This window comes from Pagrus pagrus, assembly GCF_965226575.1.
Source record: "Pagrus pagrus genome assembly, chromosome: 21".
Lineage (NCBI taxonomy): Eukaryota > Metazoa > Chordata > Actinopteri > Spariformes > Sparidae > Pagrus > Pagrus pagrus.
Window position 1 is genome coordinate 5375142 of NC_140208.1, and position 15282 is coordinate 5390423.

The 15282-nt window shown below is 41.9% G+C and overlaps 2 protein-coding genes across 3 annotated transcripts in view; both read right to left on the reverse strand.

Moving 5' to 3' along the window:
* myo1d (myosin 1D) overlaps positions 1-9124 on the reverse strand; it is a 103580-nt gene extending 94456 nt beyond the window's left edge. The window contains exon 1 of the mRNA XM_084342901.1: positions 8677-9124. Within this exon, the coding sequence (XP_084199027.1) occupies positions 8677-8771 (95 nt within the window). The 5' untranslated portion in view covers positions 8772-9124. The remainder of the gene's footprint in view (positions 1-8676) is intronic.
* A 1217-nt stretch (positions 9125-10341) lies between these two features.
* LOC311250270 (uncharacterized protein) lies at positions 10342-13931 on the reverse strand. Of its 2 annotated transcripts, none has more exons than XM_084341868.1 (9): positions 13829-13931; positions 13557-13631; positions 13229-13294; positions 11973-12050; positions 11845-11887; positions 11541-11720; positions 11192-11461; positions 11008-11100; positions 10342-10846 (listed from the first exon to the last, which is right to left on the reverse strand). In XM_084341868.1, the coding sequence occupies exons 2-9, from the start codon at positions 13629-13631 to the stop codon at positions 10440-10442; spliced, it is 1212 nt and encodes a 403-aa protein (XP_084197994.1). In that variant the 5' UTR covers positions 13829-13931; the 3' UTR covers positions 10342-10439. The 2 variants fall into 2 exon arrangements, with proteins under 2 accessions (XP_084197994.1, XP_084197993.1); XM_084341867.1 differs by having other exon boundaries at positions 11541-11723.
* Between the last annotated feature and the right edge of the window lie 1351 nt (positions 13932-15282).

Consider the following 15282-nt stretch of genomic DNA (forward strand, 5'->3'; position numbering starts at 1 on the left):
TTAAATAAGTCTGAGGAGTCGTGAGAAACACTACACACTTCAAATGTTTCATGCTTTTTTGTATTGTTACCCGTTCTTTTGGGTAGCGGCATCTCATTTGTGAGTATTTTTATGTCACAAGGTTGGACAAGACAATTAAGTCATCTTGAAATAAACTTGGAAGGAGGAAACGTTTATATTTATCTTTTGGAGTTTTATCTGGGAGTGGAAATCACCCTCTGGTAGAACTGCTAACAACTTGCAGACACTTGAAACTTGTGACAAAGGGTCGCAAGAAGTGCTTTAGCTTGACGATATATCATGCAACATTCATGCATTAAAAATGTCTAAAAACTACAAGATCTTTGTTCTATATTTTGTTGAGTTGTGTATTTACATTATCCTAAATGTTTCCGATAATGTTCAACCCCAGAGGGATGTAATTTACTCGAGATAAAGGACACACCAGAGAGTCGGTGAACGTGACTAAGCGTAGCGTGAATAAAACATTACCTCATGTGTGAACATCTCTGCCTGAGTCACCTCGGATAGATTTTCATCTGCAATAGCGGTTGTTTAACAATGAAGACCACAACTCCCATGAGCCCATGCTACTTTCATGACATCATCACAGTACGTCTTCTGTTTTTCTTTGAGAGACCTCCGGCAGAAGAAGAACTGCATACTGTGCATTTAAGGGGTTTTGTATCGTACGCACTAAGCTCATCATGATTTTTTAATATCCTGTAATTTAAAACGATTACCCCGAAAGAATAATTTTCACCCCTTCCATTGTTACTGTCTCACGAGAGGTTTTAATGTTGTTAGGTGTCACATTAATGCTGTCTGGCTCATGATTTAACAACCAGCCACATCCTCTGTCTGCAACATTACCCCCAGACACAACTTCCCAGAAGCCTCCCTCTGCGGCCCACACACACACACACACACACACACACACACACACACACACGAGACACGATGCCTTCATGCTCTTATCTCCTATCTGAGCCTCATTCACTGAAGTAACGAGCGGTAAGTTTTGCACGGCGTCGTGTCGGGGAAGCCCTAATGATGCGTGTGAGTCAGATGGTGATGATGCACCGTGTGTGAGCGGATGGGTCGTTCCTTTGTGTGTCCCTGTGATGTCATCCTCTGCTTCCCCTCAGTGTTGTTTTGTTCTCTCGTCCACCTGTTGGAGTCGTGCCCTGAGCCGCGGTGGGGTGGAACAGCTTACTCACTTTCACGGCCAGCGCCACATCACTTCACAGTCACAGACACACACACAGGGCTGGATTACTTACCTCCACTATCCAATGAACATTTTAGTCCCTTTAGCAATCTACAGTATAGATAGTGGTGGAAGGTAACTGAGTACATTTGAGGTACTTAACTGATCAAAAGCAACAGAACAGCTACTGAACTTGTGGGGAAATTTTCTCAAATATTGTTTCTGAGGACAAGAAAGTTAAAAATTTGAAGAAAATCGCATTTGAGTCACGGTTATCGCTGGCACGGTGGCATAAAAAGTAATTATTAACCTGATCAAGCATTCAATGCCAATTTCCAATACTTGAAACTACAATATTTTGGTAATGGCTGCAATTTAAGATTATTTTCTGTAGATTGTTTTCAAGAATAATCGATTAATTGTTGCGTCTATAAAATGTCAAAAAAATGCGAAGAATGCTCGACAAAATGACGTCTTTAAAGTGCTTCTTTTGTCCAACCAACAGTCCAAAACCCCAAAAGTCTTCATTTACTATCCTAAATGACTAAGAAAATCAGCAAATGCTCAAATTTAAGAAGCTGGAAACAGCAAATACTTGACATTTTTGCTTGAAACAATTAATCAATTATTATCGAAAAAGCTGATGGGTAATCGACTGATTGCTGCAGCTTGAGTCAGCCCTTCTCATCCCATCTCAAACCCCATCTCATCTTGCTGTAACCTAAAATATCATTGATGAAACATACTATGTCTTCACAAGAAACACATATCACATTGTATCAGAGCAACAGAATTAAAAGAGAAAATGGTGAAAGGCAGTGGTCAAATGAAACTATGACACTAAAAACAGAATAAAAACTGGTAGAAGTTTGTGCTGAGCGGCGTCCTGCTCCCGAACCCGCCTGCCAACTCATGGCAGTCCACAAATGAGACGTCTCTGAGAGCTGGTGAACTTATTTTAGAGGGGGAATAAAGCTCCACAAGCACAGCCCCTGTTTATGTAAGGATGGTAATGTGTTTCAGATTACAGATGGTTGTATGGAAATTCTTGTGGCGAGACTGGACTTTTCACTGCTGGGTTGCAGGGGGAGCAGGCCTACGAGGCATTTCTCAGAAAAGGAGAACTCTCTTCATGACCAGTTCGAAAAATCTCCTGGGAATGTGAGTCTGAGGCGCTGAAGTATTACTCTCATGAGGAGTTTTTTATGAAGTTATGACTACTACGACATAAAAGCAGCATATTTCATGAGCTCAACCGGCCTGCCATCTGCCTCAGATCCTGTATCTTTAAGCCTGTGATTGTAAACGACATTGCACTCCCTCGCTGCTGCTTCAGGCAAGAGCTACTGGGCAAATGAGCAGGAAGTTCACTGGCGAACGCTTTTCTATCTTAGCATTCATCTATAAATATTTCTCCTCCCGTCTCCGACCACCGCTTAGAGGAAAAAACTTTAATAAGCGGGTTGGGATTAAATATTCTTAGAGGCATTTGCTGCACAGATTCACCCGTTTTCGTCTGTGCAGCAGAGAATGAACACGTCGGCCAGCACTGTGTGTTTTGCACTTGGACTTTGGTTTTATTAGCGCGGAGCGAACAAAGGACCCTGGGCTATAAATGCGTCAATACATCCAATACTTTTAATACTTTAATACTTAAGAATAATTAGTACTTTGATACTTTTACAGACATATAAACACTTGTAAGGGCATAAAAATGTCATTGGTATCAACTTTGCTCTCACTAAAAAGAAAGTTCAGGCTTATTTACTCGACTGTATCTCACAGGAGGAGTACAAAGTCTGACCTTTGACTTTACTCTAGAGCCTTACTCTACCTGAGCCACGTGGGTACTTTGATCCCTCTGTTTATTCTGCAGGAGACAAGAGAGAAAGAGTAGGCTTGTCCCTTTCCTGCACCACACCTCTCCTCATCTACCTGCAGTCACAGCGGTTCACACAGAAGAGCCATTGTTCATTCAGCAGCAGATGAAAATAATTTACCGAGCAATTTCACAGCGAAATCCAGGAAACACCAGAAATAGAGTGACAACTTTCACTTCAAAAGGGTTAGTTATGTAATACTAGAGAGCACGTGTGAATAAAGTCCACACAGCTTTGAATCTGTCTGCACACTGGATCCCCCAGCTAACCTATGAAGAGGGGCTGCAGGAAACAATGAAATGTGAGGAGCAAAGGCGAGGGGAAATGCCAGCTTTCCTGCCTCGCTGGCCTGCTCTATATTATTAGAGTCTTCCTGTTCCAAGTCCTCTTTAACTCCACATAGATGGGTTCAAAGGTCAAATCACTCGGAGCAGTTTATAAAGTCAAACAAATGGGAGCTTTCAGGAGTTTCGGCACAATATTTGGACTCATTCAGACGCGGTATTCCAGAGATTAAAATCTTACTTCCCACTGGAAAAACACAAGGAGCTAAGAATGCTTTCTCTGCTATAACAGATAGTGGTGCATACCACATCTGGGCAATTCAGCCTGTTATGTCCTAAGCTGACGTTCAAACAGTGCACATATTTGGGCTCTGATTGTGTTTTGCTATGGGATATAAGCCCCACCTGTCATGTACTCCGGCATGATTAAAACAAACATCCAGTCCTGTGGAGCTCAAAACCCTGTTAAGTTTTCATTCATCAACACAAAAACAGATAAAAATCTAAGCTTACATTGAGGAGAGCTTATGTTTTGTGATCTGGAATGTCCCGACACCCGTGTGGAGAAAAGAATTTTAAAAAAAAACTGCTTCTGTAATTATTTGGAAAACACAAAGCAGTTTTGCAGGAATGTTTTTTTCCTGGATTCCAGAGGGGCACACAAAAACAATGCTGCCTTATAAAGACATTCAGCTGCAGTAAAATCATGCCTGGCTGCTGGGATACACACACGTACAGTAGTCGAAGCTCGCAGCATCATCAGACTCACAATGTGCAGAGAGCTTTTGATCACTACCGTCACTAGAGCCCGATGGATGTATCAGTTGGCCGATATTTACCTATCACAGATATATCGGTATTGGTGCATATGTTAGTTATCAAGTTATCAAATTACCAGTAAGTTTGCGGTTTCAGTGCACTGATGTAATTTTAGATGATAAAGTTTATTGTTTAATAACGACGGGAGGGATCATTACACAAAAATGTGTGTATATCAGCAGATATATCGAAGTTTTTTTTACTTCCTTACAAAAGATTAGTTCTGTCGGGCTGTCAGATAAAGAAAGCATACTTCAGTCATTATTTTGTCTGTATTCAATTTGCATTTGGACAAGTTAGAGGAACAGTTCACCCAAAAATGGAAATTCCCTTACTATCTACTCATCTCTATGCGGATGGAAAATCCGGTGAAGGTTTGTAGTCCACAAAACATTTCTGAAGCATCACAGTAAAACAGCATTCTCCTAAACAACTGAAGAGGATGGAAACTTGTTTTAAAGCGTAACAGAAACGACCCGAAAAAACATAAAATGGCGCCATACAGCTTGTTGGGTATAATCCAAGTCTCTGGAAGCCCCGAGATCCCAAACTGATTTTAAAAGACGTTATTTACGTCCTTATTTTAGATGAAATCTTCACCGTAGCTGCTATGCAAAGATAACTACGCGTTATCATGCATCCCGTCTGAGGTGCACAAGCTCGACTGCACATTAAGGGTTTAAATCACGTCTTTTCAAATCCATTTAGGATCTCAGGGCTTCAAGAAACTCAGATTATGCATACCAGCTGTATTTTGTTTCTTGCTGTTGTGTTTCTAAGCTTTAAAACAAGTCCCCATCTACTTCAATTATGCTGTGAAGCTCCAGAAATGCCAGCATGGGAGTGGGTAAGACAATGACTGTTTGGGTGTTTTTGGGGTGAACTGTTCCTTTAAGGTAGATTAAGGTGAGAGGAGATCTATATCCAGGCACTTATGACATCCATTTTGCTCAGGAGCTCTTGCGCCAGACACTCAATCACTATCATTTGTAGGGGAACTCCTCAGCACGTCTGACTTGTGGCAATTACATATCAATTCAGAGAGGGAGGGAACAGAAAGTCTTAAAACATGTATTTTGATACCATAATTCTCGTCAGTCTGTAACCAGCTGTATTTTCCCATCATGAGTCATTTTTAATCACACATCAGTTGATTCTCCTACATAAACACACGTTGCTCCAATGGGCCGCGTCGCACAGTTTTGAGTCTTATCTGCTGACTGGTCGAATCAGGCGAAATTCCCAAGATCCTTCCAGGAATTTGGCATGAACTTTTATCCTCCCAGACATCTCTGTGAAGAGACCGGGCATCTGCTGGGCTCTATTTAGAGACTGGGAGGCTCTCTGGAACGGGTCACACAGTTCAGCCTCAAGTCAAACAAAGTAAATGTCAATGTGAACAACCGTGTCCTGCCTCACCGAGGGGGAAACGAGCAATCTTTTCCAAAATCACGGCTCACACGCAGCCACTAGGAGACTCAATCACCTACTCAACATGGCAGGCATTTAATGACTCAAGTAGAAATCCCCCGGCACAGCAGTTTAATTCAGTTGGTTGCTTATCAAGCTCGGCCAAAGGGAGTGTTACTAATGCTATTTTTACACCAAAATATGCATGAATATTAAGTTTTATTAAACACAGGTAAACCCATATTTTAAGAAAAAAACTGTCTGCTGTCCCACTGCCAGTAGAGGAGTTTTCCCTTTCTGTTTTTTAACACACCAGAAAACAAATTATTATTTTCATTATCACTTACTCTGCTGATTATTTTCACAATTAATCTGTTTGTTCACATTGGAAACATCTGGAAACAGAAAAAATTGCCAGCACAACAATCCAAAACACAAAGATAGTCCATTTACGATATTGTACGACAGGAAGAGCAACAAATTCTCACATTTAAGAAGATGGAAACATCAAATGTTTGCCTTGAGAAATGATGATATTCAATCAACAAAAATTGCCTGCAGGAGTTTCTGTTTCTGTTTTTGTCTGGTGTGTCACATTTAATGTCCAAAGTGGGCCGGAAAACAAATATTTACACAGCAACATCTGGAACTGCAGCACGTATAGCACTGCACCTGAAAAAGGTGTAAAAATGAGTGTGTCCACCCAGATTTCATGTGTCCATTGCTGCCAATCTGAAATGGAGCAGATAAGTACCGGTGAAAGTTTCACAAGTTCTGGAAGAGCAAACAATTTGCACTTCTAAATGTGCAAGCCTAATGAAGCACACACATGATGATCTCCCAGTCCTTAGATATTCAAATTAATTTAATTTTGTTAAGTGGGTCTGGAGCTGAGCTTTCCTGTGCAGCAGCAAGCCTTTTTCATTATGCCGGGCGTTCAACTGCAAGGCTGAGCTCCCACATGCAGCGTAAAATACACCCAGGAGAGATGTGCAGATGTGCTCCAGACCTCCTGGTTTTGGATAACTGTACCAGGACAAATGGAGGCCATTAGACGGTTCATGCCCTTTGGATCCCTCCTTCAAGTAGTCCACTCCCACTCAAACACACTCATGCATGCATGTATGCATGCGCTCACCCTCAGACCACTGGAAAGGGAGCAAAAAGGAAGCACTCCTGGCCGGTCACACCCTCGACAAATAACAATCTGCACACGCCATCTCCGGACTGAGCTGTCTCGCTGGAGGGAAAACAAACGGACAGAAAATGGGAGCGAGTTGGGAAAATGAGGCCCGGTGCTGTCTGGTTGCTCTCAGGTCTTCTTGTCTGGCTGCCAGAGCTACTGTATGCACCACAGCAGCTTATGTCATTCACAAAGTATGGATTCAAAAACACTGCGAACCAGAACTGCCCTGTCAACTGAGACCTAGTCCGCCAGACATGGGTATTTTTAAGAACACATTTTTTTTGCAAGAACCAAAAACATCTCATGCATCCCTTCTGCTGCCACAACAATTTTTATCTGCAACATGCATGTATGAATTGGCATGAGTTAAACAGACTATAACAGATGTGCTTGAAGCTAAAATATTTATGAGAAGTTAATGGAAAGTCAGTGGAAACGCCGGCACAATCTATCGAGAGGCAGAAGAAAGACAGTAGATTAAATTTACGAGTGTCAAAAATTAAGCACAGAGCCAAGACTGTCTCCATTTATCACCCAGATGGCGGAAAAGGAATCAACAAGTTGGTGTGGAGGACATAACTTCCTTCTGCTTGGCCATAGAAGGGAAACCATGCAGAATACAAGCCACCAAGAGAAACCTGCATCCTTAAAATCCTCCAAATATTTATTCTGCGAGTCATTACTGGCAGTCTGTACCGGGACTGGCTTGAAAGTGCAGTTTGCCAACCACTAGTGTAGGCATCGCTGAGTAATTACAACCAGTAAGATGAAGATGAGGAGGCTTACTCTCAGAGGATCAGTGATTCAAAGTCATGATTTATTCAATCTTCTCCACCTCAACTAAACATTTAACAACCATTCAAATCTGAGATCGGTGGCAGACAAGAATATTTCAGGGTCTTTTCGAGGCATTTCATCATTAAATCAATACACACAACATCAAGACCGTCTTTGAACAGAGGAGGTGGCATACAACATTACTTATCCCCCACCTACAATGCTGTACTGAGTTACCTCCACAGAAAGGTTAACAACCATTCACACCTGGGCTCACCTAGCCTTAGCAACCCACATGAAGGCCGGTTAAGTCAACTACCCACAAGTGGCCCTAACGACTCTGTAAGGACACTCCCACACAGAGTTTAAAAGCCTGCAGCTCCCCTCCAGTTAGTTGGACCTGAAGAAGCCTCTTGGATGAGAGGTGAAACGTCTTCGAGGAACTGAAACACGTCCGGTTGCCTACGATACAGCACCATGACCTGGATGACTATGATTTGTGCACGGACACCAGGTCCTGCTGAGCAGCTCACTGACATCAGGGATCAGTTTGCACTTTCATTACAGATGGCAGAGGTGAGGGGAGGAGATGAGGAAACTGAAACTGAACGTTCACCCAACACTGCTCTGTCTGTCTGTCTGCTCATTCATTCACAAAGCATGCTTGACACTGAGCCACTGACAACACAGCTGACAGAAACCGGGCTGCAGCCCCGAGTATCCGAGGGGAAAGGTGGAGTAATCACCTGCTGCTTGGGTGGAGCAGTGCAGCATTTCTCAGATGGGCACGATCAAAAGAAAACATCAAATGAATGTGGCTCATCCACTTCAATACAAGTGAGCTACTGTTGCAGAATCCAAAGCACGCGAGATTTCACACATCAAACGCAGGTGCGGTGACACATAAATGACACGTTGAGCTGTTTGGAAACTTTCTTTCATTCGTGTATTTGAAGTGACATAACACCGCAGTGAAGGAGCAGCAGGTAGCACCTGTTGTGAGGCTAAAAACGACGCAGTGATACCAGAAAGATGCTAAACCTGTCCTCAGGTGAGCTCATCAGGCGTTCAGTGGGTTTACACGGGTTTGCTGCAGGGGTTTGTTCTTACCTGAGCTTCAGGTTGCCCATGAATTCCTCCATGGACACGTTGTCCAGAAGCACAAAGTCGGCTTTTCCATACTCCAGGCTCTCGTGCTCTGCCATGATGCCGGTCCGTCCTGTCTCTCACCGAAAAGTTCAACTCAACAGCTCTCTCTGAGGCGCCGACACAAGGTGAGCATTGGCGGGCTTCTCTGAGCGCCTCCTCTCCTTCAACGAACGATGCGCATCGCCATAAAAGTCAAACTCTAAACTGCAGTCATGTTCAAATTATCGAAAAAGCTGCTTTAAAAATATATCCTTCAGCTAGAAATAGTGAAATAAGCGCGTTTTTTCCCTTCAAATTCCTTCTTTTCTGTCAGAAATGGCGAGTTATCCCCAAGATATCCTCATGTCCATACAAAGTTCCCTCTTTACGCAGGAGTATCTCCTCGGCCCGTTACACCGTGCGTCAGGCAGCTCCCGTCTCTTTTCCTGGAGTTTCTCTCCTGTCGTCCACACCGACCGTCCACCAATGGGATGGCAGCCGCCTGAGCGAGGCCCCGCCCCCCAACCCGGTCTGTGGAGAGGTGTTGGTCAGGCTGGCCCTGCTGGAAGGCGAATAGTTGTGCAGACCACAGCTCCGCTGCTCCCTGATACATATTTCAGCGGTGACGGGGCCACGTCTGAGTTGTAAAACACCCGGAGAAAAAAAACCTCTTACTTTTATGATGCCCTCTGTTACCATAAAAGGGAAAATGAGGGCTCATCAGAATTTTCTCAATGGGATATGAATGAATTAATACACAGAGAGCAGAGACAGCAGCTCTCTGTAATCAACCTGCTGACTTTGAATTGTCCTCAGTTGGACTCTCAGGTCTTTATCATTGTATTTGATCTTCACAGAGGCCTCCTGTTTGAAGGCTCTGAACACCAAGACCAGACTGCTGCCAGGCTTACACTTATTATGGTGCGCCATCTTGTGCAGAAGAGAGGCAAGTGCATGTTGGGATATTGTAGGTAGGTGTCACAGGCTGCTGAACCTGCAAAGGTACATCAGTGTTTATGCCATAAGACACAAGGATTTAACCCTTGACTTTTTTCAAATTGGTTTGAGTTTAAGGCTTTTTCTTAACATTTTTCTTCGGTCGTTAGACACAAGTGATCATAGGATCTTTTATTTTTCTTATGTGTTTTTTTAATAATAAAAATAGTAACCCCATTAATCACTAAACAGTGTGATACAGAAATGGCTGAATCTCAAAAACTATATTATAAACTATTCTTTGTACGTCTTTGTCCACCCATTAAGGCATCAGAAAATTATGAAATCAAACATTTTGATTTTGTCATGTGCAGCTATATGTCTTGGCAGTTTCTGCAGTAAATTCTGTGTTTCCACCTCCAACAGAATTTTTTTTAAATCCTGTGGGTTTTTCCCCTAACATACTAAAATATAGCCGTTTGTCATTACTTGGTAGCAGACAGGAGTGGGACCGTGACACACACTCGACACCTCAAAGAGTAAAACGCATGAAAACGTTCCAATATTGTATATATAATAAACATATTAAACATTAATACATTTGGGCATCCTACAACTCATGTTCAAATTTAGTTAATTAACAACATTTTGCACATTAAAATCTCATTTTATTCCATATATATAATTTTATTGGGAAACATTTTACAAAATAGTTTTTTTTTCTAAAAATAAAACATATTTTGAACTAAAAGATGTGTAAAAATAAGAATTATGCATAGAAACAACTGCTAGATAGATAGACGCATGCTTTATTTCATTTGTACAAGCAGTGAGCCTCCAAATGTGATGGTGGTTGAAGCAGCACTGGCCCAGGACCTGCCACAGTTGTGGGTGACGAACACTTTGGCCCCTCTGCGGAGGAACGTCATGTACGTGGACAAGCTGCCAGCAGTGGAGCGGCGGGGGATGTGTGTGTGGGTGACAGCCACCCAGTAACTGTTGATCACCAGCCACAGATCGGTCTTCAGACCGGAGTTGGATGTCTGAGTGGAGAAGAAGAACTGGTAGACTCCTTTCACAGGAGCCTTGAACACTCCGGTTCTCCGGTTGAAGGCTCGGCCCACGTTCACCAGAACCTTACTGTACTTGATCCTGTTCACTTTGCCTAGGAGCTGGCCGGGGTAAGAGGCAAAGAAGTGGACCTTTTTGGAAGACACTGAGAGAAGAGGAGACATTATGGCTGGAGAAACTTAAATTCAAATTTTTTTCGCCTTTATGTTGCTTAAGGCGACCACAAATGTTTAAACGGGGTCATGGTGATATCAGAGAACAGAGGATGGACCCTCTCCCACCAAAGAAACAAAAATAATAACTTACTTCTTTTCTTTGTCTTACACCTCCAGTTAATCTTATCTCTGCTCACACAGGACTGGTTTCTTCTGCACCGCCCACATGTTAGTGTGTTGATATCTGAGAATAGACGTACAGCATCATTCAGACATTAACACTTAACCTCGTGCCAAACCAAAGGTGAACACAAATGTTTAATATGGTTCAATACCTGCGCAGTAAGCCAGATAACAGGATGAAGGCGGCGTGAACTTGTAGACGAAGTAGTTGCCGCGACACTTCTTGACCTGGATGGGGGTGGACCGGAAGGCGCAGCAGTTCTTCTTCCAGTGGCCACACACTCTGCGGGTGACGATGCCCTGCCTTCTCTTGGGATGAGGCCCTGACATCCACAGCGGGGAGTGGGTGCCACATTTGTTCACAGGGACGCACCTCTCAGGCATCTGAATACTCTTACCCTTGTAGAAGAGGCGGTACCAGCCTGTGGTAGATAAAATCAAGAAGTCATCAATTGTCATCGACATTAAAGTCAAAACAACCTTTGCAGAACATCTGGCTACCTTTCCATTTGACATTGCGGTCACACATCTTGAACTTGGTGGTGGTGTTGGTGGCTCGCCAGGCCTGGTCCAGGACCGTGTAGTGGAAGCAGGGGTCACCTCGCCTCCTCGAGTCTTCCTCGGGGAAATGCAGGTCGTCTTCATCATCATCGTTTGAACCATAAGTAAAGACGTTTGTTCCTGCTTGACAGGAGACATTTTCCAAAATGAGGTCGACAGAGTGCAGCAGAAGAACTGAGAGCAAATATTGTAAATCATTCTGTTTTATCCACAGAAAGTTGTTTTTGTTTTTTTATTGACTGACCGACTTTCTTCTGAGCCCTGTCCTCACGGCTTGATTTATGCGTCTGTGAATGAAAGATGAGAAATTACACATTCAGTAGCTGATGTACAGCATGCAGACAGATTGTAAGGACTTTAAATAGAGGCTACCTGAGTCAGAGCGCTCTGCTGCTGCTGCTGCTGCTGCTGCTGAAGTGTTGTTTGTTCACACCTCAGGTTCTCCATCTCCTGCAATACAGCACAGTGTGCATTTTTAGCGGTGATTGAGGTGTGAGAACCTCATTTGAAAAGACAGCAAATTCTCACGGATTCATTTTACTTGGGGATTAACATGATAATGAAGTCCAGAACGGTCAGAGACAGGGGTTTTGGGTTTCTGGATAATTTGGGGGTTTGAAAGTATAAGGAGACGACTAAATATCGTTATAATGGTCTATTTTTTTAGGGCAAAACCATAACCATATTTTATTATCCGTGGCAGAATTATTAAGTAAGAAAGATGTAAAAACAACATAATTATCATAATGTCTGGTGGTAAAATGTAACAGAAAGTATTGAGTGATTTAAAGCTCAAAGGAATAAATGATTTTTCTTGGTGGCTATTCAAAATTTCTTTGGTGGGTGGGGTTGTACTGCAGGGACTTATTATGCTCTTGGTCTCTTATGTCAATTTTCGCAGCATGACTCACTCAGTTTGCATGTAGTATTATAGATATTTGTGCAACTAACAATTATTTTTAAATGTGGATTTATCTCGTATAAGAAAATAGTTATGTCAAAGTTTGTCTTTCAGTGTTTTCTATTGTCCAACCAGACTAATAAAACACAAAGACATAAAGTGTCTAGAGACAGAAGACAAAGAAAAGCTGCAAATCTTCACATTTTAGAGGCTGGAACCAGCGATTTTTGCAATTTTGAGGTATTTGTACTTCACTTGAGTATTTTCATCGTCTGCTACTTCATATTTCCACTCCACGACATTTTGGAGGCAAATATTTTACTTTTTACTCCACTAAATTTATTTGATAACTTTAGTTAATTACTTTGCATATTCAGATTATTAACAAAAATGACCTGCGTTATTATATATAAAGCTACCCGGCAGTTTGATGTCAATGTGTAGGATTTAGTGGCATCTCATCTCATCCTCCTCTATGGTGGTTGATGAAAAGTCAAAATACTCCTCCATTGTGGGCCTCTATATAAACTTTTCAGGCGATTATAAACTAATGAAAACATAATTATTGCATATAAATATTTCATTTCTTCAAATAGATCCTTCTAAATCCCACACGTTGGACCTTTAAGTAAAAAATTTAATTCAGGTCTTCTTATACTGTGCTATTGCTACCTTTCTTTCAAATGTCAATTATTCAGCTCGTCAGGTAACAGGTATGTCACAACACCTTGATCACAGCAGCTAGTTGCACAGCCACAGGTTGATCCTCCATGCTCCATAACTTCAGCTCAGTCTGTGAAAAAGAGAAAAATGGAGCTACGTTTCAAACAAAAACTCGAGTTTGTCACACGACTTTGCAAGTAAAAAACAGTAATTGGTTTTTAAGATCATGTTCTATTCTCTTTTATAAGGAGTTCAGCGTGACAGAAGCTCAGCACGGTTCAGTCTGTGCTCAACAACATCTGGGGAAACTTTGGTTGCATAATGTATGATTTTTTTTAATGCTCCATCTGCCTTCTAGCCCGATAACGTCCGAGAACAAAGCTCATACTCACAGAATTTGTGCTCCCCGAGCAGCCAACTGCACAAGATGACAACGCTACAAACACTGCCACGGCTAAGACAGCCATCTGGGGACAACAGTTGCACAATTGTTATGTAAAAGATGACAGTTATATGGTTTCTCATTTTCTAATTGTGTGATTATAATAAGATTTAGATCTGATAAGCCTTCTAAAACAGCTACTGGAAATATCACAGAGATATTACCATATATGTGGATATTTTACTCAAAATAACAAGAAAATGTTCTGAAGGTCACCCTTACCTCTTCAAATCAGCATGATGAGAGACTTCACCTCTGCCTGATAATCACCTTATATACTCATCAGTAGGTGACGCAGTGTAGCACGAATAAAAGAGGAAACTACAGACTTTCAGTTTAACAGCATCTTTCCCACTCAGTTTAGGTGTTACTTCTCACAGACTAGTTGCAAATGTAGACATGAATTTTGTTCGACGTTGGCAGTTTTTCAGTCTGTGTGGTCAGCAGAGTGGTGAGAGTGCAGTTACTCCTCACTGTCCACGGATGGAAGTGTGAAGACTGTCAAACGAGCATTCATGTGAAGGCTACTTAACAAAATCTATTATCAAAAACATTAAAATGGCTTAAAAAGATAAAGGGTGAGACTGTATTTCCTTGTAATGAGCTTTTCTATGATATCAGAATCTGAGAAAAGTGCAGCAGCAAGGAGAAAATGATTGAATTGCCATTATTTTCCTCTTTTTACTCACATGTCAATCTCAAATTCAGTGTTTTGAAAGTTTAAACGACAACTGCAGGCGTATTTTTATTTTGTTGTATAAAATTATTTTCTAGAGTACAAAGACAAAGTTTATTTTATTGCAATCTTGAGAAATATGGTGAATAACTGCTGTAAATTCCTGTATCGTTTGATATGGATGTTTGTGATGATCCTGTGCCGCTTCTGTAGCCTATCTTGTCAGGATTAACAGGAAGTGGACATTTATTGTGAAGGTTTCTGTTGTGTGGCTAAAGGAACGGTCAGCAGAGCAACATGGTTGTTTTAAAAGAAGTCTCATGTCATCCATGTTATGTGGTTATAATAATAAGAAACATAAGACGAAGATGAAGGTAACGAGGACTAAAGATTAGAGGTGTAACGATACATCGATCCGGATCGATATATCGATTCAGTTATCAAACAGACCACCAGTTTCCTTTATCCTTCAGTTCTTCAGTGTGGATTTCACAACAGAGAAGTAAACAGAAATTTGAGCGCAGGAAAATTGCAACATCACAACACATGCTTTAATCCAGACACTGCAGCACATGACAAGGAAAAAACACTCCAATGACACATCAACCAGAGCACTCTGACAATCCAACCTGGTAATCAACTCTTCATGAAAATAGGGCTACTTGGCAGCCTGGTGTCTGTTGGCAGCTACTACACTGACATGCCTCTTTCACACACATAGACCACGATGTTGGCAGTTGTCATGTTTTGATGCTCAGTCTCAGTATCAAGGGGCACCAGGCCATGGGTCACTGGGTGATTGGACTGAGCAGGGAGTGTAGACCTACTACCACAACCACTTCTTGATTGATTTCCACCATTTATCTCGGTATTTCTGATGTTTATTTGACTCTTGGCTACCTCTTTCAACCATTTATCCATTGCTTTCAGTCTCAGATTCATGAATCACTTCAACAACACAACAACATGGTTTTCACTATAGGAGACTGACGACATCAGT